The sequence below is a fragment of the Hypanus sabinus genome, chromosome 1 (assembly GCF_030144855.1).
Source record: "Hypanus sabinus isolate sHypSab1 chromosome 1, sHypSab1.hap1, whole genome shotgun sequence".
Classification (NCBI taxonomy): domain Eukaryota; kingdom Metazoa; phylum Chordata; class Chondrichthyes; order Myliobatiformes; family Dasyatidae; genus Hypanus; species Hypanus sabinus.
Genome location: NC_082706.1, coordinates 89,298,749 through 89,324,403, shown reverse-complemented (window position 1 = coordinate 89,324,403; position 25,655 = coordinate 89,298,749). Strand labels below are relative to the sequence as shown.

The 25,655-nt window shown below is 40.2% G+C and overlaps 1 protein-coding gene across 4 annotated transcripts in view; it reads left to right on the top strand.

The window, feature by feature from the left end:
- The window catches only part of LOC132395248 (coiled-coil domain-containing protein 102A-like), a 464,661-nt gene that overhangs the window by 146,703 nt on the left and 292,303 nt on the right, over window positions 1–25,655 (top strand). For all 4 annotated transcript variants that reach the window (XR_009512553.1, XM_059971586.1, XM_059971567.1 and 1 more), the window contains exon 6: window positions 19,761–19,970. Coding sequence is in view for 3 of the 4 variants with exons in the window: in XM_059971586.1 (XP_059827569.1) it covers window positions 19,761–19,970 (210 nt within the window). In the remaining variant the exon portion in view is untranslated. The remainder of the gene's footprint in view (window positions 1–19,760; window positions 19,971–25,655) is intronic.

The following is a 25,655-nucleotide window of genomic DNA, read 5'->3' as shown; positions in this document are numbered from 1 at the left end:
AGGTAAATTGTGTTAAATTATGACCGCCAACAGTGAAGGCAATGTGAGTTCGAGGGATGACCCAAGATGGTGTGTTGCAGAACCATTGCAGATGGAGTTTCGATGCCCATACAACTGGCCTGGGAGCGAGGCTCAGTAGTTCAATAGTTCCATTTAATATCAGAGAAATGTATACAATATACATTCTGAAATTCTTCTTCTTCGCAGACATCCGCGTAAACAGAAGAGTGCCCCAAAGAATAAGTGATAGTTAAAACATTAGAACCTCAAAGCCTCCCTACTTCCCCCCTCACATACAAGCAGTGGCACAGTGACAAGCCTTCCTCACCCCCACCTGGTCCTGCAAGAAAGCATCAGCACCCTCCACCCACCAAGCAAGCAGTAGCAAGGTCCCCAATAAAGATCATGATCTGCCGTACAATACAAACCGATCGTTCACTGAACAATTTGAAATTCCACAGGCTCCCTCTTTTCCAAAAAAAGGGAAAAAGAGCTGCCCCCTTTCACAGCAAGGGGACAGACATAACAAAACAACTCGCTGATTTACACTGTTGAAAGTTTGCCGCACTGCTTTATTTTCCTGACTTTTGTGACCTGAGAATTGGCAACAATCTCTCACCCACCAACGAGGGAGAGCGCACAACCCGCCGAGTACAGACCCCCGGACAGTTGATCCACTGTTCCCGATGTTCCGTTCTCTCCAGTGGCGCTTCACTCAGCGGCACAAGCTTAGAATCAGCCCATCCACAGGGCCGTGGAACCTCAGAACCCTGAAGGCGTGCTGGTCTTCTAGGCCACGTCCTTGGGATATCGAAAAGCGGTCAGTCATGAGATCTTGAGAGCAGGACCCACCACCACAAAGAACTGAAGTCTTGAGTGTAACTCCAGGTCAGGGTCTTCAACAGAACCCCATCCACTTGGCAAGGGAAAAGGAGAGACATCAAAGGTAGAAATTCAGCTGTTTTTGCAGATGAAAATGAAAGAGTCTTAACTTAGTGCCATCATGACTCTGCCTCCGCCTGTGTATAGATTGCAGATTGCTCCAGGCATGGAGCTGTTTTAAGAGTTTGAGAGTGGCTTTGGCTGAGAGGCAAAATCTGGGCCCAGAGCGAGTCACTGGATGGCGTTACCTAGGCCTGGATTCTTTCACTGCGGCCAAGTCTTAGTGCGAGGTACGATTCACAATTTGGACAATTTACACATCGGCCGAAATCGGAGGTGAAAGCCGATTCCGCTTGCTCTGCACGATGTTCAGCCTGCTCTCCTGAGCCGCAAGGCCTTTCACTGTCCATTGTTGGTCAATTTAAATGCCTGCCCAGATAGACTGAAAAGACAGGGTGTTAGGATCTGGGACAAGAGCTGATTACGCTCGTTCTCTGTGATGGTAACTCCTCTCTCCATGGCACTGTGGCTATGAAGACTGCTCTTGTAGCTGATTGCAAATCATTAAAAGGAAGCCTTCAGACGTACTGTACCAGCAGAACTATGGCTCTTAGTTCAGAATGATCTGTAAAAGGATAAAAAAAAATCAAAACTTTTAACTAGATTAATGCCTCATAAATTTATAAACTTATAAAACTACTATCATCATTGATTTAGTTGGGCTCGTACCATCTGATATTTGGTGCTGTATTATCGATAAATCGAAAAATGTAGTCTACTCTAAAACTAACTGAAACTCATCTAGACTTGCTGATAAAATTTTAGACATTAAAATGCATGGATAGCTATTACGCAAAGATCACATTCAGCAAGCGGCCCATCACCACACAACTCACAGTGAAAATGCCATCGCTTTTTTTTATAACTTAAATCTTCTTGCTTCTAGCAAGTGCCAGAGTTCACTATATAACTGCGGGAGAAGAGGCTAATTTATTGCCCCTAAAGGCACGTGCTGGGATCACCGCATATATTTAACTCCTGTCCAATCAGAGCAAATCAGACACTAAATCAAATTTAACATGCTAATAATGTCTGTCCATCCAGCTAACACTAGTTATCTGACAGCGCCTGTACTTTAGAGAAGGTTGCACAGAATCGCATGTCATTTACAACTTTGACATTCAAAGTTCAAAGTGAATTTAGTATTAAATTACATACATGTCACAGTAATATAATCTTCAGATTCATTTTTTGCAGGTATACACAGTAAACACAAGATACATGATAGAATCAATGAAAGCCTTCATCCAACAGGGCAAACAACCACTCAGCAAAAGACAATAAGCTGTACTAATAAAAAAGAGAAAATAATAATAATCAAAAATAAATAAGCAATAAGTATCAAAAATATGAGATGAAGATTCATTGAAAGTGAGTCCATTGGTTGCGGTAACAGTACAGTGATGGGGAAGTGAAGTTGAATCAAGTTAATCCCTCTGGTTCAAGAGTCTGATGGTTAAGGGGTAATAATTGTTCCTGAACCTGATTGTGTGAGTCCTGAGGCTTCTGTACCTTTTTCTTGATGGCAGCTGTGAGAAGAGACCATGGACAGGGTGGTGTGGGTCTTTGAAGAAGGATGCTGGTTTCCTGTAACAGTGCTCCGGTAGATGTATTCAGTGGTGGGGAGGGTTTTACCCATGATGGGCTGGGCCGTAGCCACTACTTTGTGTAGGACTTCACGTTCAAGGACATTAGCGTTCCATACCAGGCTGTGTTGCTACCAGTCCATTTACTCTCAACCACACATCTACAGAAGTTTGTCGAAGAACCTTTAACTGTCAATAACACAAGAGATTCTGCAGATGCTGGAAATCAAGAGTAACCCACACAAAATGCTGGTGGAACTCAGCAGATCGGGGAGCATCTATTAGAGGGGAATAAACAGTTGATAGTTTGGGACTTGCGTGTTACTTTAACCATGAAAATAATTTGAAACTATCTCAATGAGGTCACTTGGTATTGGCAATGCCAAAATTAAAGTAAGTATCATAACATTTTTAAGGATTTCGTCTTAGGTGATTTTCACATTTCCATAAAACATTGGAAGCATTCAGTTAACAAATCCAGAAGGTTACTGGATGAAAGTTGTGAATACAATGTAGATCAATTCATTATCTATACTTGCCAGTAAGTCCACTGGGAGATTCTACACATTGATTTCAATGGAACTGATTTAAAACAATTGTTAACTCCATAGGGCCAAAAGCGTTCTGACTAAAATCGGCACATGACTCAGTTTAGAATGCTGAAAGGTGCACAATATTTGACAATTGCAGACTTATTAAATTTTGTCAAGCGCCAGCTTTCTTTCGACATTAGAAGTGTAGCACACTTGTGGAAAACTGCTTCTTACATAAAATATAAACTAGGTGACTGCTTTATTAGCTACCTCCTTTGCTGAATAAATTGGCCAGTGAGAGCACGTTCATGGTCTCCTGCTGCTGTAGGCCAACTGTGACAAGGTTTGTGTGTTGTGTGTTCGGAGATGCTGTTCTGCACGCCACTGTTATAACGCCTGGTTATTGAAATTACTGTCGCTTTCCTGTCAGCTTGAATCAGTCTGTCCATTCTCTTCTGACCTCTCTCATTAACAAGGTTTTTTGCCCACAGAATTGCCACTCACTGGAAGTTTTTTTTAAAAAAATTGTTTTTTTACCATTCTCTATAAACTCTAGAGACTATTGTGCATGAAAATCCGAGGAGATCAGCGGTTTCTGAGATGCTCAAACCACCTCGTCTGCTGTCAACAATCATTCCATGGTCAAAATCATTTAGATCACATTTCTTTTCCATTCTGGTGTTTGGTCTGAACAACAACTGAACCTCTTGACCATGTCGGCATGCTTTTATGCATTGAGTTGCTGCCACACGATTGGCTGATTAGATACTTGTATTAACGTGTAGCTGTACAGGTGTACCTAATAAAGTGGCCACAGAGTATATTTTTCAGTACTTCCATTTGTACTTTTGGTGTAGTTCAATTGTTTTTTTTGGAATTTTACCAGAGTTCAGCAAAATTAGATATGCTTGGTTATTAAAAAATATAAATTTAGGTGATAAATCTACTACTATCTCTAAAGTCCAACTGAATTGAAATTGGAAATTATGCCAACACGTGCATATTCAGAGTTATTTGACTTTAACATATATATTGGTAAGTCAGGTCAGTACCATAACACAAATAATAAGCGCACCCCTCAAACAAATGGGGTGGTCAGTGGGCAACATCTGCATTTTGAAGTAAAGATGATGAAAATAAGATTTGAGATCAGAATTAGGCCATACAGCCCATCCGGTCTGCCTCAGTGTTTGATCAAGGCTGATTTAATATCTCTCTCAACCCCATTCTTCCACCTTCTCCCTGTAACCTTTGATGCCCTTAGTATTAAAGATCCTATTGACCTCCGCTTTCAATATACCCAATGACTTGACCTTCACAACTGCCTGTGGCAAAGGATTTCACAGATTCACTATTCTCTGGTGAAAAATTTCTTCCTCATCTCTGTTTTATAGGGTTATCCTCTTGCTGAACCCTCTGGCCCTGGGTTCTCCCACTACTGGAAATAGTACTACTCTCCACGTTGACTTTATCTAGGCCTTTCAATATTTGATAAGTTTAAATGAGTTTCTTCCCCATTCTAATAAATTCTAGCGAGTACAGGTCTAGAGCCATCAGACACTCCTCATTTGTTAACCCTTTTGTTCCCGGGATCTTTATTTGTGAACGAGTCTGGGCCTTTCCAATGCCAGCCCCTTCTTTCAAAGATAAAGGGCCCAAAACTGCTCTCAGTACTCACATGTGATCTGAATAATGCCTTATACTGGCTCAGTAATAGATTTTTGTTTTTATATTGTAGTCCTCTGGAAATGAATACTAATAATTGCATTTAAAATATACATGGTTGACATTTAATGTTTGCAAGGAGAATTATTGGTAAAGTAAGCTGAAGACAAATTTTTCCTACTAAGCCTTCAAGGATATTCTTGGTTCTTATAAGTTATCAAATTTAATTAAAATCTAAATGTTAATTCCTCAACACTTTCATGTTCCTGCCAAACTAAGGCAGGAGGGAGAATAATCATATGCAGCTTGATATTAGTAGATTTTTGGGTACTAAGGGAATGAAGAAACAATACGATTGACTTGCAAAGTAGACTAGATGTACCTGATCAGTTCCTAATTTACTGAATGGCAAATCAGCTTTTGGGAGCTGCATGGCCTACCTGTGTTTATATTTCTTGTATTCCTATTTTACAATTCCACTGACAAATATTTCTAACAGTGAAGTACACTCAAGAACATTGCCTCCTGTCAGTCAGCCATCATTGTCCATACTAGTATTTTCCCTGTAATAACATGGGATCTTGTTTAGCGGCCTCATGTGCAGCACCTTATCAAAGGCTTTCTGAAAATCCAAGTAAACAATATCCTTGGTCTCTTTCTTGTGTGTCCTGCCTGTTATTTCCTCAAAGAATTTCAACGGATTTGTCTGGCAAGATTTCCCTTTAAGGAAAACATCGGGCTTCTATACAAATGCTGTCTGGACCAGATTAGTTACAACATTAGCATCCTATTTAATGCTTAGCTGAGCTTCTGATCTTCTGTGTTAAATGCACCATCTTCTTCTGTCTTAATGTCGTCAATTTTTTATCCTGCCTCATCATAAGTGCTGCACAAGCCTTTGTGTATGTTTTCATTTCTTCAGATTTCATTACTCCAACACTCTCCCAGCTGGGCTTTCACTTCCAGTCTTCATTAACATGCAGTTTTATTGTTTGCACCCTCATTTGAAGATCAATTTGATCTACCCACCTTATTAGGCAGTCACTTCCACTAAAGTTCTCTGGATTCTGAGGTGTGTGACCTGTCCAATGAATGAACTGCAGCCTTGTCCAGAGAAATGGTAGGGTGGTTTTGGGTGATGGTGAAGGCAGATGGGCTTTTGGCACAGCAGAAGTTTAGTCTGAACATTTTTCCAATCAGTTTCAATAGGTTCCGTAGGTACATTTATTGTCAGAGAAGTGTATACAATATGCAACCTGAAATTCTTTTTCTTTGCAAACATCCATGAAAACAGAGGCGTGCCCCAAAGAATGAATGACAGTTAAATGTTAGAACCCCAATGCCCCTCAGATCCCCCCTCCCACGCACAAGCAGCAGCAAAACAGCGACCCCCACTCCCCACCAGCAAAAAAGCATCAGCACCTCCCCACCGAGCACTCAAGCATGTAGCAAAGCATCAATAAAGACACAGATTTGCAGGGCCCCAAAGTCTACTCATCCACCTGGTAATCCACCTTAGCACAGGCTTTCCCTCTCCATAATAAGGGAAAAAAAGTGAGAGGGGAGACATAACAAAAGAATTCGCTGATTTATGGTGTTAAAAGTCTGTTGCTTCGCTTTTTCCATGCTCTGTGCTGAAGGAACTCACGTCTCTGGGCACACAGCCAGCTCACTGCTTTTGATCTTCCATGTACTCCCACGACACATCAGGCGACGGCACCGGCTTTGAATCTGCCCGCCTCCAGAGCCACGAAAATTCGGCATCCTGAAGGTGCACTAGTCTTCTAGGCCACGTCCTTGGCATATTGAAAAGCAGCTGGTCATGAGACCCCGAGAGCGGGTCCCATTTCTGCAAAGAACCAAAGTCAGTGTGTAACTCCAGCTCAAAAAGAACCTTGAAAGGGGAATAAAGGAGATAACAAAGATAGATATAGAGCTGTTTCTGAAGATGCAAGCAAAGGAGCTGTCATTAGGTGCCATCCTCCTCCTACTGTCCTGTTGAATTCTTCCACAACTTCAATCCTTTCCAGAACTACAAGCTTCCTCCAGCTCAGCAATCTCCCAAACACTGGTTGTTCTCCCAAAGTCTTTTGCCTCTTAATTTTTGACTGTAGATCAATACATCCATACTCCAAATTCTGGTATTCGCTCCCTGGACTTCCGCAGGTGAATTCAATGCATGTTTACTGGGAGATCATCCAAGATTTTTTCTTCTCTGTGAAAGCATTGACTCAGTCATTTGAAGTAATGTCTGCCTCCCACTAGCATCATAAATGATGACTCAATTTATGATTTAGATTTATTTATGGAAACATACAGTGCAATGTGCCATTTTCGTTAATAACCAACACACCCAAGGATGTACTGTGGTCAGCCCGCAAGCATTGCCATAGATTTCAGCACCATCATAGCATTCCCACAATGCTTGGCAGCAACAGAGAACACAATAAACAACAAAAACAACAATGGTGAAACAAGCTGCTTTCGTCCCTCTGACCTTCTCTCCGACCCACCTACACACATGGACAATCCCCCAACTCCAGAACAAGCAACCAGTCTGTCATCCAGGCTTTGGCAATCAGGCTTCAAATTCTGGACTTCCAATTGACTGTCGGGCTTTGATCTCTTTTTCTTTTCTTTTTAAATCTTTTTATTAATTTTCAAACAAGCATAAGAAGAAAAACATCAAGTACAGAGAGCTTGAGAGTACATAATTGATAGGCTAGAATACAAATACAAACAGTTAATAACCCAAATATATTAACCTCCCAAACTCATAGTATGTTACAAAAAATGGAAAAACGGAAACCAAAAAAAAACTAACCTAACCGATATGGGCTATTGTATCATATCAAATATAGAGTAGTGTCAATAACTCCGCACCTCTATCCAAATAATTAATGACGATAAGAAAAAGGTTTAGGAAAGGTCAGTTTAACTCATACGAAAATGTTGAATAAATGGTCTCCAGGTTTCTCAAATTTGACCGAGGGGTCAAAAATGACACTTCTAATTTTTTCTAAACTCAGACAAGAAATAGTTTGCGAAAACCATTGAAGTGTAGTTGGGGGATTAATTTCTTTCCAGTTCAATAGGATAGATCTTCTAGCCATTAATGTGACAAATGCAATCATCCGCCGAGCTGAGGGGGATAAACGACTGTTATCCACCATTGGTAAGCCAAAAATTGCAATAATAGCATGAGGTTGCAATTTGATATTCAAAACTGTTGAAATAATGCCAAAAATATCTTTCCAGTAATTTTGCAAACAAGGGCAAGACCAAATCATGTGAGTCAATGAGGAAACTTCAGAGTGACATTTGTCACAGATTGGATTAACATGAGAATAAAATCGAGCAAGTTTGTCCTTGGACAATATGAGCCCTATGTACAACCTTGAATTGTATTAGGGCATGTTTGGCACAAATAGAAGAGGAGTTAACTAACTGTAGAATTTTCTCCCACTGCTCTGTATGTAAAGGACAATGAAGTTCTTTTTCCCATTCCTTCTTAATTTTATCTGACATCCCTGGTTGTATTTTCATGATCATATTATAAATGACAGCTACTAAACCTTTCTGACAGGGATTCAAACCTAGAATTTTTTCTGTAATATCAATTGGGCATAAGTTTGGAAATGACTGTAACATATTATTCAAAAAATTCTAATTTGTAAGTATCTAAAAAATGGGTTCTAGTCAAATTATATTTATTGGACAACTGTTCAAAGGACATAAAGCAATTATCTAAAAATAAATCACGAAAACATGTTATACCTCTTGTTTTCCATAGCACAAAGGTTTGGTCCCTAAAAGAGTGCCGAAAAAGAAAGTTAGATATAATAGGGCTTGATAAGATGAACTTATTCAAACCAAAAAAATTAACGAAATTGAAACCATATACGTAATGTATATTTAACTATAGGGTTAGTTATTTGTTTATTCAGTTTAGATAAAACAAAGGGAAGTGAAGATCCTAAAATAGAGAACAATGAAAAGCCTTGTACAGATTTACACTCCATATTTACCCATTGTGGGCTTTGTAATATCATCGATTCCTGTGTCCAAAATATTAAATATCAGATATTAACTGCCCAAAGTAAAATCTTAGGTTTGGCAAAGCCAAACCACCTTCCTTCTTAGACTTCTGTAGGTATTTTTTACTTAATCTAGGATTTTTATTCTGCCGCACATAAGAGGATATTTTGGAATCAATAATATCAAAAAAAGATTTAGGAATAAAAAATTGTTAGTGCTTGAAATAAATATAAAAATTTAGGTAAGACTATCATCTTAATAGCATTGATTCGACCAACCAATGACAAAGACAATGGGGACCACCTAGTAACAAGTTGCTTGATTTGGTCGATTAAAGGTAAAAAGTTAATTTTAAATAAATCCTTATGTTTCTTGGTGATTTAAATACCCAAGTAAATAAAGTTAAATATATCTACTTTAGATGGTAGATGTTTATAGATTGGAACTTGCATATTTAATGGGAATAATTCAATCTTATTAAAATTCAGTTTATAACAGGAATAGATCTCTCAGGATCAGAGATGTACAGTAACAAATCATCAGCATAAAGTGATAGTTTATATGCTCCTTCCCCACGGGTGAAACCAAAAATGTTAGGTGAGTCACGAATAGCAATGGCTAAGGGTTCCAAAGCAATATCAAATAGTAGAAGACTTAAAGGACAGCCTTGCCTTGTGCCACAAAACAACTGATAAACGGGAGATCTTTGATTATTGGTAAGAACCAAAGCCAAAGGCTCATAATATTTTAATTTAATCCATGATATTAATGTTGGGCTGAAGTTAAAATTTTGCAGCATATTAAATAAATATGGCCATTCAACTCTGCCAAACGCTTTTTCAGCATCTAAGGAAATGACACATTCTGGGATTCTAGATGAAGGAGTGTAAGCTATATTACTTAATTTTCTAATGTTAAAAGATGAATAATGATTTTTAATAAATCTGGTCTGGTCCTCAGAAATAATTTGAGGTAATATATTTTCCAATCTAGTGGCCAAAATTTTGGTAAAAATCTTGGAATCCGTATTCAGCAAAGTATAGTCCGATATGATGCACATTCAATAGGGTCTTTATCGTTTTTAAGAATTGAAAGAAATGGAGGCATCATAAAAAGATTGTGGTGGTTTACCTACAGTTAATACGTCCTTAAAAATTTTATGTAACCAAGGAGAGAGTATAGAGGAAAAAGACTTAATGAGTTCCACAGTATAACCATCAGGACCAGGGGCTTTACCTGAATTCATTGAAAAAATAGCCTCTTTTATTTTGGTTTCCGTAATAGGTGCATCTAATGATACATAATCCTCAGCTGTTAATTTCGGGATATTCGGTTTCTTTAAAAATTCATCCATTATGGAAGAATCATCAGAAAATTCTGATTGATACAGAGAATTATAAATATCTTGAAAGATTTTATTTATCTCTTTATAATCAATCGTCAAAGTGCCGTCTGGTCTACGAATCTTAATGATTTGCCTTTTAACGGAAGCAGTTTTCAATTGATTGGCCAATAACCAGATTTGTCCCCATGTATATAAAACTGAGTCCTAGATTTAAGGAACTGATTTTCAATCGAAGAGGATAATAGCAAACTTGTGCTCCATTTGAAGTTCAACTCTCTTTTTATAAAGTTCTTTACTAGGGGTCGCAGAGTAAGTCTTATCAATTTCTTTAATTTTATCAACCAACTTAAGTATTTCAGTGTTAATACTCCAGCAGAGTATGAAATAATTTGTCCACGGATAAATGCTTTAAAAGTGTCCCATAATATTCCACTAGAAGTCTCTTTTGTAAAGTTTGTTAAAAAAAACAATCAATTTGTTGTTTAATAAAGTTGAGAAAGTCTGAGTCCTGAAGTAAAATAGAGATGAACCAGGCTTTGATTTCTGTTATCGAATCTTTGACTAGCCAATGCTGTGACCCTAAACTTTAGGCTCGAGCCCTGGACTGACCAGTCCTCCCCATTCCAAATAAGTTTGGTATGGGCCCCCAAATCATAAGAACTTTCTACAGGGGCACAATTGAGAGCATCCTGACTGGCTGCATCACTGCCTGGTATGGGAACTGTACCTCCCTTAATTGCAGGACTCTGCAGAGAATGGTACGGACAGCCAGCGCATCTGTAGTTGTGAACTTCCCATGATTCAGGATATTTACAAGGACAGGTGTGTAAAAAGGGCCCGAGGAGTCACCCCAACCACAATCTATTCCAGCTGCAACCATCTGGGAAATGGTACCACAGCATAAAAGATAGGACCAACAGGCTCTGGGACAGCTTCTTCCACTAGGCCACCAGACTGATGAACACACACTGATTTGAGTGTACTCTATATTACAGTGATTGTTCTATTTATTATAAATTACTATAATTGCACATTGCACATTTAGATGGAGATGTATCAAGGCAAATCAATTCAATCCAATCCTCTTGTCTCTTCGTTGCTTCTGTTTGTGTGAATATCTGATCCTGGGACAATCCAAGTGTTTGTTATGACTGTTCTTGTTCAATGTCTGTTTATTTGCACATATGGAACTGTAGAAAGCGTGGTGGCAGTAGACATTAATTCCATCAGGACTGAGGGTGACACCTTCGACTTTCATGGATACTCACTCTACAGTGATTGCCAGTTTATAACCTCAACTCACCTCACTTTGCAACTCGTGCGCTAAGCATTATTTATTTGTCTATCTAGCTGTGTATCTGTCTATTTAATTATGTATTTACATATATTTATTTATCTATTTATTTGCACAGATTTTCTTGCACATAGGTTGTTTGACAGTCATTGTGTAGAGATTTTCTTTGATTCTATTCTACTTCTTTGTTCTACTGTGAAAGCCTGCAAGAAAATTAATCTCAAGGTAACATACACTCAGTCAACACTTTATTAGGTACATCTCTATCCCTGTTTGATAATATACATATCTAATCTGCTCAATATATGGCAGTAATTCAATACATTAAAGCATGCAGACATAGTCAAGAGGTTCAGTTGTTGTTCAGACCAAACAACAGACTGGGGAAGAAATGCGACCTAACTGAATTTAACCGTGGAATGATTGTTGATGCCGGATGGGGTGGTTTGATTATCTCAGAAACTGCGTATCTCCTGGGATTTTCACACATAAGACTCTAGAGTTTACAGAGAGTGGTGTTAAGAACAAAAAAAGAGCACCCAGTGAGCAGCAGTTCTGTGGGGAAAAACGCCTTGTTAATGAGAGAAGTCAGAGGAGAATGTCCAGTCTGGTTCAAGCTGACAGGAAGATGACAGTAACTCAAATAATCACGTAGGACACAATAGTGGTGTGCAGAAGAGCATCCCTCATCACACATCATGTTGAAAATTAATGGGCTACAGCAACAGAAAATCACAGTCGTACTTAGTGGCCATTTTATTAGTACAGGTGGTAGCTAATAATGTGAATTTCAACTGATAATTCACCAATCTGTCTTTATTTTCCTCATAGTTGAGTAATATTTCCTTGTTTTATTATGATTGTGAAGCTTTTTTTTAAAAAGGATGTGGTTTTGCCCCAGTAATGGATTAAGCAGGATTACCATAGACCATAACACATAGGAGCAGAATAAGGCCATTTGGCCCATCGAGTCTGCTCCGCCATTCAATCATGGCTGCTCCTTTTATTCCCCCTCCTCAGCCCCACTTCCTGGCCTTCTTCCCATATCATTTGATGCCATACCCAATCAAGAACCTGTCAATCTCTGCCTCAAGTACACCGAATGACCAGGTCTCTACAACTGCCTGTGGTAGCAAATTCCACCAGGGGAAACATCTCTTCCACGTCTACTCTGTTCAGAGCTTTCAGCATTCAAAAGGTTTCAATGAGATCCCCTCTCATTCTTCTAAATTCCAGTGAGTCCAGGCCCAGAGCTATCAAACGTTCCTCATATGATAACCCTTTCATTTCCCAGAATTATCCTTGTGAACCTTCTCTGAACCTTCTTCAATGCCAGCACAGCTTTTCTTAGATGAGGAGCCCAGGACTGTTCACTATACTCAAGGTGAGGCCTCACCAGTGCCTTATAAAGCCTCAGCATCACATCCCTGCTCTCGTATTCTAGACATCTTGAAATGAATCTAACATTCCCATTGCATTTGCCTTCCTCACCCCCATCTCAACCTGCAAGTTGACCTCTATGGTTTTTTGCACAAGGACTCCCAAGTCCCTTTGCGTCTCAGATTTTTGGATTTTCTCCCCATTCAGAAATAGTTTGCACATTCATTTCTTCTAGCAAAGTGCATGATCATGCATTTTCCAACATTGTATTTCATTTGCCACATTTTTGCCTAGTCTCCTAATCTAAGTCCTTCTACAGCCTTCCTGTTTCTCAACACTATCTGCTCCTCTATCAGTCTTCATAACATCTGCAAACTTGGCAACAAAGCCATCTATTCCATCATCTACATCACTGATATACAGCATAAAAAAAAGTGGTCCCAACACTGACCTCTGCAGAACACCACTGGTCACTGGCAGCCAACCAGAAAAGGATCCTTTTATTCCCACTCACTGCCTCCTACCAATCAGCCAGTGCTCTAACCATGCCAGTAATTTTCCTATAATACCATGGGCTCTAAAATTGGTAAGCAGCCTCATGTGTCACCTTGACAAAGGCCTTCTGAAAATCCAAAGATACAATATCCACTGCATCCCCTTAATCTATCCTAAATGTAATCTTCTCAAAGAATTCTACCAGGTTTGTCAGGCAAGATTTTCCATTAAGGAAACATAGAAAATCTACAGCATAATACAAGCCCTTTGTTCCACAAAGTTGTGCCGAACATGTCTCTACCTTAGAAATTAGTAGGCTTACCTATAGCCCTCTATTTTTCTGAGCTCCATTTACCTATCCAAAAGTCTCTTAAAAGACCCTATCGTATCTGCCTCCACCACCGTAGCCGGGAGCCCATTCCACGCACTCACCACTCTGAGTAAAAAAACTTACCCCTGGCATCTCCTCTGCATCTTAAACCTGTGTCTTCTCATGACAACCATTTCAGCCCTGGGAAAAAGCCTCTAACTATCTACACGATCAACACCTCTCATCATCTTATAAACCTCTGTCAGGTCACCTCTCATCCTCTGTCGCTCCAAGGAGAAAAGGCTGAATTCACTCAACCTATTCTCATAAGGCATGCTCCCCAATCCAGGCAACAACCTGGTAAATCTCCTCTGCACCCTTTCTATGGTTTTCACATCCTTCCTGTAGTGAGGTGACCAGAACTGAGCACAGTACTCCAAGTGGGGTCTGACCATGCTGACTTTGTCATATCTGGTCCTGTGTCACGAAGTACTCTATAACCTCATCCTTAACAATTGACTCCAACATTTTCCCAACCATTGAGGTTAAGCTAACTAGTCTATAATTTCCTTTTTGCTGCCTCCCTCACTTCTTAAAGAGTGGAGTGACATTTGTAAATTTCCAGTCCTCCGGCACTATGTCAGAGTCCAGTGGTTCTTGAAAGATCATTACTAATGCCTCCACAATCTCGAAAACTACCTCTCTCAGAACCCTAGGGTGCAGTTCATCTGGTCCGACTAACTATGTACCTTTAGATCTTTCAGCTTTTGGAGCACCTTCTTCCTCGTTATATTAAGTGCACTCACTTCTCTTCCCTCAAACCTGTCAACATCTGGCACACTAGTGTCTTCCACAGCAGAGACTGATGCAAAATACTCACTTAGTTCATCTGCTGTCTCTCCTTGTCCCCCATTATTATTTCTCCTGCCTCATTTTCTGATGGTCCTATATCCATTCTCATCTCTTTTATTTTTTATATACTTGAAAAAGCTTTTTTCTATCCTCCTTGATATTGTCTGCTAGCTTGCTTTCATATTTCACCTTTTCCCTCCTGATGATTCTTTTAGTTGCTTTCTGTAGGTTTTTAAAAGCTTCCCAATCCTCTTATCTTCCTACTAATTCTTGCTTTGTTGTACATCCTCTCTTCGGTTATTACATTAGCTCTGACTTCCTTTGCCAGCCATGGTTGTACTATTTTCCCATTTGAGTATTTCTTTGTTTTTGGAATACATCTATCCTGCACCTTCCTCATTTTTCGCAGAAACTCACACCATAACTGACTTGCCTCTGCTGACCCAAAGCTGACTTTATAAAACTACATAATTACAGGTACCAGAACAGAACTATTGCAACAGTATCACGAGGAAGAGAATCATTTACAGATGTTCACCTTCTTAACAGCGGCTGTAAAGGATTGTTGTAATTTTGAAATCACATTTTCCTTTAACATGAATATCTTCCCTTATGAAACTATCTTTGGTGATATCACTTCTGTCCACATAACTGATTTCTAATGAATGTATTATATGTTGCAATGATTTTATTGGTTTGACTTATAAATACAGTAGCAATCATGTCGTGCATTAAGTCTCAGCAGGTTAAGTTTGTAGTGCGTAAACACTGTTTTCATTCGAGACCTATTGTTACATGCATCTGTGATGCAGTACTGTGTGAAACAAAATAAAAGTCAATTTTCTGCCTTGATTTTGAATTATGGTGTTGTAGTTGAAGTATGATAAATGGTTTATTAAAAGAGTGTGTGAATCATAGCTGCCGTTAAAAAACACATGATAAACTAACTTTTTCATTAAATTGGGTTCTTAGTCATTTGGCTTTTGTCGGTATATTTTGAATTAATCATTATTAAAAATATAACACAATTTAATTTTACAAATACCCTCAGTGGTCACTTTATTAGGTACCTTATGTACTCTCGCATCCTCTCACCTCTCTCACTAATAAGGCATTTTTGCCCACAGAAGTGCTGCTCACTCAATTTTTTTCCCTCTCTGGAAACTGTTGAGACGATGGTGCACGAGCATCCCAGTACATCTCAAACCAACAATCATTCCACTGTCAAAGTCACTTAGATCACACTTCTTGCTCATTCTGATGTTTGGCCAGAACAACAACTGAAACCCTTGAGCATATCCTTATGATTTCATGCATTGAGATACTGTCACGTGTTTGTCTAATTATATATTTGCATTAATGAGTAGATGTACAAGTGTACTAATAAAGTGGCTGCTGAGTATACATTACAGCTTCTCATATTGTGCAGAGAAACATGTTACCACATTTTAATTTTACAAATACACAGAGGATTTTATTCTCCGGCTCCTGACTTGCCATAATTGCATGATGATTTTGCGGTAAACTCATAGATCAGTGTGATTAATACTTTGAGTCATTTTGTGGGCTCTGGGCTGCAGGGGCTCTGATTTGATCCTGATTCCTGGTGCTTTCTCCGTCAATGACACGGGTTTCCACTATGTGCTCCAAATTCCTTCACATCCCACAGGTGTGTGCTTGGAGGATAACTGGCGACTGTTGTCCTCGGCATAGGAAAGTGGCCAAAAGATACAAAGTTCACAGTAAATTTATTATCTAAGTACATTTCACCATATACTAAATACCAAGATTAATTTTCTTACAGGCATTTACTGGAAAATAATGAAATACAATAATATTTATGAAAAACTACAAGTAATAATGACTGACAAACAACTAGCATGTAAAAGATGACAAATTGTGCAAATAGTAAAAATGAAGTAAATAAATAATCTGATAACACAAGGTGTAGAGTCTTTGAAAGGGAGTCCATAGGTTGTGGAATCGGTGCAGAGCTGAGGTGAGTGAAGTTATCCACACTGGTTCAGGAGCCTGATAGCTGAAGAGTTATAACTGTTGCTGAACTTGGTGATGTTGGACCTAAGGACTAGTACCCATTGCCCCAGTGGTGGTAGTGAGAAGAGAGCATGGCCTGGATGGTGGGTGTTTGTGATGATGGATGCTGCTTTCCTGCGCCAGCACTCCTTGTAGATGTGCTCACTGGTTGGGAGGACTTTACCTGTGATGAACTAGGCTCTAATCAACACTGGTTACAGACTTTTCTATTCCTGAGCATTGGTGTTTCCATGCCAGATGGACAGCTGATGGGCATTTAGAAACATAGAAAACCTACAGCACAATACAGGCCCTTTGGCCGACAATGCTGTGCCAAATGTATGTACTTATGAAATTACCCAGGGTTACCCGTAGCGCTTTATTTTTCTAAGCTCTATGTACCTGTCCAGGAGCCTCTTAAAGGACCCTATCATATCCGCCTCCACCACTGTTACCTGCAGCCCATTCCACGCACTCAACACTCTGCATAAAAAAAGTTACCCCTGACATCTCCTCTGTACCTGCTTCCAAGCACCTTAAAACTGTGCCCTCTTGTGCTAGCCATTTCAGCCCTGGGAAAAAGCCTCTGACTATCCACATGATCAACACCTCTCATTTTCTTATACACCTCTATCAGGTCACCTCTCATCCTTCGTCGCTCCAAGGAGAAAAGGCCAAGTTCACTCAGCCTATTCTCATAAGGCATGCTCCCCAGTCCAGACTACATCCTTGTAAATCTCCTCTGCACCCTTTCTATAGTTTCTACATCCTTCCTGTAGTTAAAAGTAAGACTTTGTTGGTAGTATATTGGATGAAATTCACTTTTTAGCACGAGATTTTACTTCTGATATTATTAGCTAAAAGAATTTCTGAAGGAAAAGCAAAATCAACTCCCTAGGACGGCACGGTAGCATAATGGTTAGTGTAATGCCAGTACAGTGCCAGCGATCACTGACCAGGGTTCATTTCCTGCTGCAGTCTCTCTCTGTGACTGGGTGGGTTTCCTCTAGGTGCTCGGAAAGTTGCCTCCCACTTTCCAGAAGATCTAGGGTTAGGACTGGTGAGTCGTGGGCATGTTACGTTGGCTTCAGAAGCATGGTGACACTTGTAGGCTGTCCCCAGCACAGTCCTTGCCGATATGATTTGATGCATTTCACTGTATGTTTTGATACACATATGAGAAATAAAGTTAATCTTATTAGAAGGACAAAAGTAGAAATATATTTCAATAAATGACAAGAAACATGACAAAAGAAGCCCCATGTAAGGTATAAATACAGAGATTATCTAGTTGGGCTAGAGGACAGACTTCTAGACTGTGAAGGCAATGCAAAAATTCTGCCTGGTGCCCAGGATGTGCGATTACCCTTGAACTATTTTAGTGAGGCTAGCATCTCTAATCTCAGTCTAGTCTGCAAGTTTACAGAGCTGAGGAGCCCCAGCAGCTGAAGGTAATCAAGGACAGTTATGGGTTTCAGGCACTGGTTACTACCATAGCTGCAGGCTTCCACCAAAAATCAAATTCCCTCACCAAGTTCACTAGGTTACTGGTTATGGGTGAGTTTTCTACCGTCAGTGACATTGAGCACTGCAACACATAGATTGGTTCATATAGTCCGTGCTCAATTGTTACTCCATCTTATCCCATATGGTTCCACTTGGACCGAAGCCCCTCCGCACCCCTCATGTCCATGTACCTATCCATGGCAGCTTTTTCCACACTCGTACCACCGTTTGAGAGAATCAGGTTTAATATTACTGGGGATATGTTTTGAAATTCGTTATTTTTTTGACAGCAATACATTATAATATGTAATAATAAAAACTGTAATTTACAATCAGCAGTATGTACTATAGAAAAAAAAGAAAATTAAGTAAGTAGTGTGACAAGAGAGGAGAAATCCTGAGGAAGTGTTGATGGGTTCATTTGTCCATTCAGAAATCTGATGGCGGAGGGGAAGAAGCTGTTCCTGAAGGCTTGAGTGGATGTCTTCAGGTGCCTGTACCTTCTCCTCGGTGGTAGCAATGAGAAGAGGGTGAGTCAGGGAGGATAAGGATCCTTAATGATGGATGTCATTTTTTTGAGGCATTGCCTTTTGAGAATGTCATGCTGGGGAGGCTAGAGCGCATTAAGAAGCTGGCAAAGTTTGAGCTCCTCCTCAAATATTTCACCTTTTATCCTTAACCTATGACCTGTAGCTCTAGTTTTACCCAACCTTAGTGGAAAAAGCCTGCTTGCATTTACTCTATCTGTGGAATGGGTACATCCTTGAATGGACTTTCTGGCTCAAGATTAGAGCTCCAGAGATCAGATACCCTTCTGCTCCCTCATGCTTGTAATCTGTAAAAGCAAACAGGGATTTGTGTTAATCCTCCCCATTTGTGCCTGCATATTAAAGCAAACTCCTTTCTGTCCGACGTGAAGCTAAGCCAGTTAGTGAGGGTCACTTCCAAGCAGGTAATTTGTCAGGCAAAGAGACATTTACTGTAGATTTTTAACTCCACCAGCCTAGATAACTAACTTTCCAGTCGAACACTGGATCATTAGTTTATCCCAGTATCCTAACGTTGAGCTAAGGATAACCTAATGAAGGCAGTTCCTTAACACCATACACTAAATTATTGATTCTGGGTGAGTTACAGGTGGGCTGCTGACTCTTATTGAGCATTGGCTCAAAAGAGGAGAAAGAGGAGGGTCACACACAAAATGCTGGAGGAACTCAGCAGCTTAGACCGCATCAATAGAGGGGACTCCAGAGTAACACAGGCAAAATTCTGTTTTCGGGGAAATAAAGAATGAGTGGTTTGTGCTGAGACCCTTCATCAGGACTGAAATGTCAGCTGTCCCTCTCCTCACCTGCCTATCACCCTATCTGCTGTCCCTCCTCCTCCCCTTCCTCCTCACCTATCGGATGCCTTATTTTTCAGCCCTCTACCTTCCACTTATCACATCAAACTGTGCAAATACAAAAAAGTAAATAAAATCAATGACAATCAATCAACCGACCAATTAATTAATACACACAAACTGGGACCATGATTTTCCATGCTGATTCAGGAGCTGGATGGTTGGAGGGTAAAAGCTGCCCTGAACCTGGTGGTGTGGCACCCAAGTATCCTGTGTCTCCTTGACGATGGTCACTGGTTTCTAGCGGCAGCATTCTTTGTAGATGTGTTCAGTAGTCGGGAGAGCTTTCCCTGTGATGAACTGGCTGTACCCAATAAAATTGAAGAGCTTTCTCAGTGCTCTGATCAGTGACTGAAATTGTGCTCTTTTTGTTCGCAGTTGGAAAGACTTCAGGTCGAGAACACTGCGGAGTGGGGGAAGAGAGAGCGGCTGGAGACGGAGAAGCTGGGTTTGGAAAGGGACAACAAAAAATTAAAAGCCCATATTGACGAGCTGGAGAAACTGCTGGCAAAGAGAAGTCAACAAACCACAAATTTAAATGATTCGGACTTCAAAGCTATGCAGATTGAACTATTTGAGAAAAATAAGGTAGGAACAGCATGTACTGGTGGATAATGGACTTAAAACGGTTACCATAGAGTACACACAGTTATAATCTGTGGATGAGTAACGAAGGGAAAATACCTATGTGGAAAATTTTAGGGGCTCTCATGGGAATTTCCTAGTCTGGGGGGTGGGTCTGTGGAACTGTTTGCTGTGGGTGGCTGTGTAGTCCACGTTGTTGGGTATATGTAAAACGGAGGCTGATAGATGCTTCATCATAAGGGTGCCAAAGGATACAGGGAGAAGGCGGGAAAAATCGTTTCAGAGGGATAATAAATCAGCCAGGATCAATTGGCAGAACAGACTTGATGGGTTAAATGCCCTAATGCAGCTCTTATATTTTATGGTCTTACGATTATTAAGGGCGTGAAAGTTTACAGACTGAAGGCAGGAGAATGGGTTGAGAGGAAAAATAAATTAACTAAGATTGAATGGGGAGCAGATTCAATGGGCTGAATGGTCTAATTCTGTTCCTGTCTTTTACAAAAACACTGCATGGGAATGGGATGATGTTGGGATTGACTTGATGATACAGTACCTTTAGTTGAAAGGCTACTAGTTTGTTTTATGAATATTTTAAATGCCTCTGTAATATAAAATACCTCACGCAGAGAACAGAGAAAATGAAGCAGAATAGAGCTCAACATCTGGTTAAGTGATGTCCAGTTAGAGCAATTTGTGCATCTGTTGGAAACGTGGCGTGCCACCTGCTGAACAACATCACAACTTTCTCCGAGGACTTGTAATGCATGCTACAGGGATGTTGGAAGATGTTACTGTGTACTGAGAACATGTAATTGATGTGTTTCCTATTGCATTACTTCGCTCCTGGCCTCTAATAAAGGCAATGCAACCACACAGCTAGTTGACATGCTTGTGAAAGTTGAAAATATTGCCTTTGCAAATGGTATTGAATATCCTGCCCTTGTAAATTATTGAATTCTCATTTATGGAGTGTTTTCTGTACGTATGGAATTCCCCAAAGAAATTTGGCCAGTTATCCCCCCTCTGTGAAGCAGACAGTTCCCATTCTGGCTCCCCTCTTATCTCTTCTCTTTTCCTTAACTGCCTATCACCCTTCTCTGTTGCCTCTCCTCCTTCCCTTATTTCCATGGTCCACTCTGCTCTCCTATCAGATTCCTCCTTCTTCAGCCCTTTACCTTTTCCACCTATCACTTCACAGCTTCTCACCTCATTTTCTCTCCCTCCACCCATTTTTCCCTTCACATATCACTGTACTCCTTCCTCTCTACCCACTACCTACTGGCTCCCCAGCCCAATCCTCATTGATTTGATTTGATGCATGCAACACATTTCACTGTATAATTCTATATACATGTGACAAATAAAGCTAATCTTTATATTAAAAAAATGCTGGCGGAGCTATCAATCAGGTTGAGGAAATCTCACAAACAGGAAACAAAGAACATTTTGTTAATACTTTTATGTAATAAAATTATATGGATTGGTACAAAATATAAAATTGGAACAGAAGTACAAAATTAAGATGTTCTCTGCATTAATAACTTGTAAAAACACTTAAGATCCATTATATTTTAGAATATTAATATGTAAGAATTGACATTTTGGTTAGTAACTTTGGCTTAGCTTTTCTTAAGTTTTCAAAGAAGTGTATTAAAAACAAAATGCTGAAACCTCTCAGCAGATCAGGCTCCATCTGTACAAACTGAGGCAGGTTTAATGTTTCCAGTTGAAGGCCTTTCAGGAAAGCTTACAGCTTGGTAATCTTCTCAGGTTTTCGAGCGTTGACGATAACTTCCATTTTTCCCTTAATTGGTTCAAAACTCATTGTTGTGTTCACTTTTAGGCTTAAATAAACCACTTCTTTTTCAAAGTAACTTTATTATCTAAGTACATATACGTCGCCGTATACAATGGTGAAAGGTTTGTTTTATAGTGGCGATTCTCAGTAATCTGAGAAACACAATAGAATCAATAAAAGACCACACCTAACAGGACAAACAACCAACGTGTAAAAGCCAAACTATGTGAATACAAAAGAAAACAATAAATAAGCAATAAATATTGTGAATATGAGTTGTAGAGTCCTTGAAACTGAGTCTATAGGTTGTGTAACAGTTCAGTGTTGGGGTGAGTGAAGTTAAGTGAAGTTATCTTGTCTAGTTCAAGAGTCTGATGGTTGAGAGGTAATATCTGTTCCAGAACATGGCGGTTTGAGTCCTGAGGCTCCTGTACCTTCTTCCTGATGGGAGCAGCAAGAAGAGAGCTCGGCCTGGGTGATAGGCGTCCCTGGTGGCGGATGCTGCTTTCCTGCAGCAGCGCCTTGTGTAGATGTGCTTCACCTGTGATGGACTGGGCTGTATCCACTACTTTTTGTAGTCCTTTTGTTGCACTTTTTGTGAGAGTCAGTTGCTCCTTCGGAGCTTAATGTCTTCTAAATATCACTGATGCTCTCAGGATATATCAGAATCAGGTTTAATATCACTGGCATATGTTGTGAAATCTGTTGTTTTGCAGTGGCAGTACTTCGCACTACATATTAAAAAAAAACCATAAATTACAATAAGAAATATATACAGTAAATTTAAGTAGACAAAAAGAGCAAAAAATAGTGAGGTGGTGTACATGAGTTCATTACCCCTTCAGAAATCTGGTGGCAGAGGGTAGGATGCTGTTCCTAAAGTATTGAGTGTGCGTCTTCAGGTTCCTGCATCTCCTCCCTGATGGTAGGAATGAGAAGAGGGCATGTCCTGGGTGATGGTTTTCATTAATGATGGATGCTGCCTTTTTGAGGCATTGCCCTTTGAAGATGTCCTTGTTGCTGGGGTGGCTAGTGCCATGATGGAGCTCGCTGACCTTGCACCTTTCTGCAGCTTTTTCCAATCCCGTGCAATGGCCCCTCCATTCGAGACGGTGATGCAACCCGTTCGAATGCTCCCCATGATACATCTGTACAAATTTGCTAGCCTTTGGTGACATATCAAATCTCCTCAAACTCCTAACGAAATACAGCCACTGACATGCCTATATTGGGCACAGGATGGATCTACAGAGTTGTAGACACCCAGGAAGTTGGAACTGCTCACCTTTTTCCACTGCTGATCCATTGATGAGGACTGGCGTGTGTTCCCTTGACTTGCCCTTCCTCAAGTCCACGATCAGTTCCTTAGTCTTACTGACACTGAGTGCAAGACTGTTGTTGCAACACTGCTCAACCAGCTGATCTATCTCACTCCTGCGCGTCTCCTCGTCACCATCTCAAATTCTGCCAACCGTAGTTGTCATCATCTTATTTATAGATGGTGTTTGAGCTGTGCCTAGCCACATAGTCATGGATATAGAGAGAGTAGAACAGGGGGTTACGTACTTATTCTTGAGTTGCGCCGGTATTGATTTTCAACAAGGAGGTGCTATTTCTGACTTGCATGGACTGTGGCCTCCCAGTGAGGAAGTCAAGGATTCCTGTTGCAGAGGGAGATACAGAGGTCCAGGTCTTGGAGCTTGTTGATTAATACTCATGGTATTGAACACTGAGCAGTAATCAATAAACAATAATCAATATCTTTTTCACGCTTGGCAGTTGCAATTGCAGCATTGTCTAGGTTGAATCAATAGCTTTGGACTACCTATAAGCATCTTGTCCATGGTAGCGTAGAATATTTTGGATAATGACCTGATGCGCCAGGGCAGCTTGTTAATAAAGGTACATGGGGTTTTTGGTTAGACAGTGCTGGCTTTCTTTATTCATTGTACAAATGAATGGGACAGGTCCACCTAGATAAATATCTTGGTCTTGCTAATTCAGTATACAAATTTTACACTGCTATCAGTAGGCATTGCTTATCCTTCACGTGTGGCATGGCAGCGTAGTGGTCAGCACAACACTTCATAGTACAGCGACCCAGGTTCAATTCCTGCTGCTGCCTGTGACCACATGGGTTTCTTCCAGGTGTTTTGGTTTCCTCCAGGATGTACCACTTGGTAGATTAATTGATCATTATAATTTGTCCTGTGATTTGGCTCAGATTAAATTGGGGAAATTGCTGGGTGGTGTTGTTTGAAGGGCCATAAGGGCCTATTCCATGCATTATCTCAAAAAAAGTTTTATTGTGGTTTAGTCAAATATCTTGATTCCTTTGGGCATGATAGTTGCCTTAATCAGGTAATCATTTCGCTCTTCAGGAAGGGAGGGTGACATAGGACAGGAAGTTACTGCCGGTTAACCTGACCCCAGTGATTGGCAAGATGTTAAATTCCATTACTAAATATGTAATTTTGCGATACTTGGAGGCACACACTCAACTCGGCTCAAGTCAGCATGATTTCCTTAAGGGGAAATCTTGTCTAACAAATCTGTTGGAGTTCTTTGAGGAAATAACAGGCAGGATAGACAAAGAAGAGTCAGAGGACGTTGTTTACTTGGATTTTCAGAAGACCTTTGACAAGGTACTGCACAGGCTGCTAAAAAAGATAAAAACCCATGGCATTACTTGAAGATTATTAGCATGGGCAGAAGATTAACTGATTTGCAGGAGGCAAAGAGTGGGAATAAAGAGGGCCTCTTCTGCTTGGATATCGTTGACTAGTGGTGTTCTGCAGGAGTTGGTGTTGGGAACTCCTGTTCATGTCATATGTTAATAATCTGGATGATGGAATCAATGGCTTTGTGACCAAGTTTGCAGATGATACAAACATAGGTGGAGTGGCAAGTGGAGTTGAGGAGGCAGGGGATCTGAAAAAAGAATTGAAGTCCATCAAATATTGAAAGGCCTAAATAGAGTAGATGTGGAATGTATTCTTTAGTGGGGGAATCTAGGACCAGAGGGCACAGCCTCAGAATAAAAGGATGTCCCTTTAGAACAGATGAGGAGGAATTTCTTTTGCCAGAAAGTGGTGAATCTGTGATCTCTGCTCCTATGTCTTATGGTCTAATACATAATCATTGGATGCAAAATTGACAAACAGGTTGTGCTGTTTTGAATTTTCTCTACTTGTCTGCTTGAGCCTTCAACACACATGATTGTAGTCAATGCATTTCAATTATATTTTGTTGTGTAACAAATCTTTAAATGTACTTCCAATATGCTCTAAAAGCTTATAAAGAACTGTTTCCAATGTGCTCAGATGGAGTATATTCATTCAGTCTAGATTTAATTCCCAAACCATTTCCTCCTAATAGATCTGGTCTGTCTGTTGTAATGCATGGTAGTTTCACTTCTTGTACAAGGGCAGACTCAGATCACATTCCTGACAGCATATGGGTTTTGACTGCGAGGACGATGGGGGCAGTGATTAAACGCCATTTGCTTAGAGCCATGGCTCTGGCTCCTGTGTCCCCACATTACCTATCATGTCATGGTCTTTGTGGGAAACCTGCAGGCAACGATCCTGAGCATGTTTACTGTGGAACAGTGCACACCATATGGCTCGAGTTACCTCTTCAGCCAATATATTACATGTGAATGTGCATGCACTCCCTGAATTGCTGAGAAAGAAAGAAGAGACTAGCTTTACCTGTCACATGTACATTGAAACATACAGTGAAATGCATTTGATCAAACATTCAAAGTTTCATTTTTTTAATTGAAGTATGTATGTGGAATACAACTTTGAGGTTTGTCATCATCTCCAGATAGCCATAAAGTACAGAAAAAAACATGAAAATTGTTGAAAGAAAACCTGCCCCCA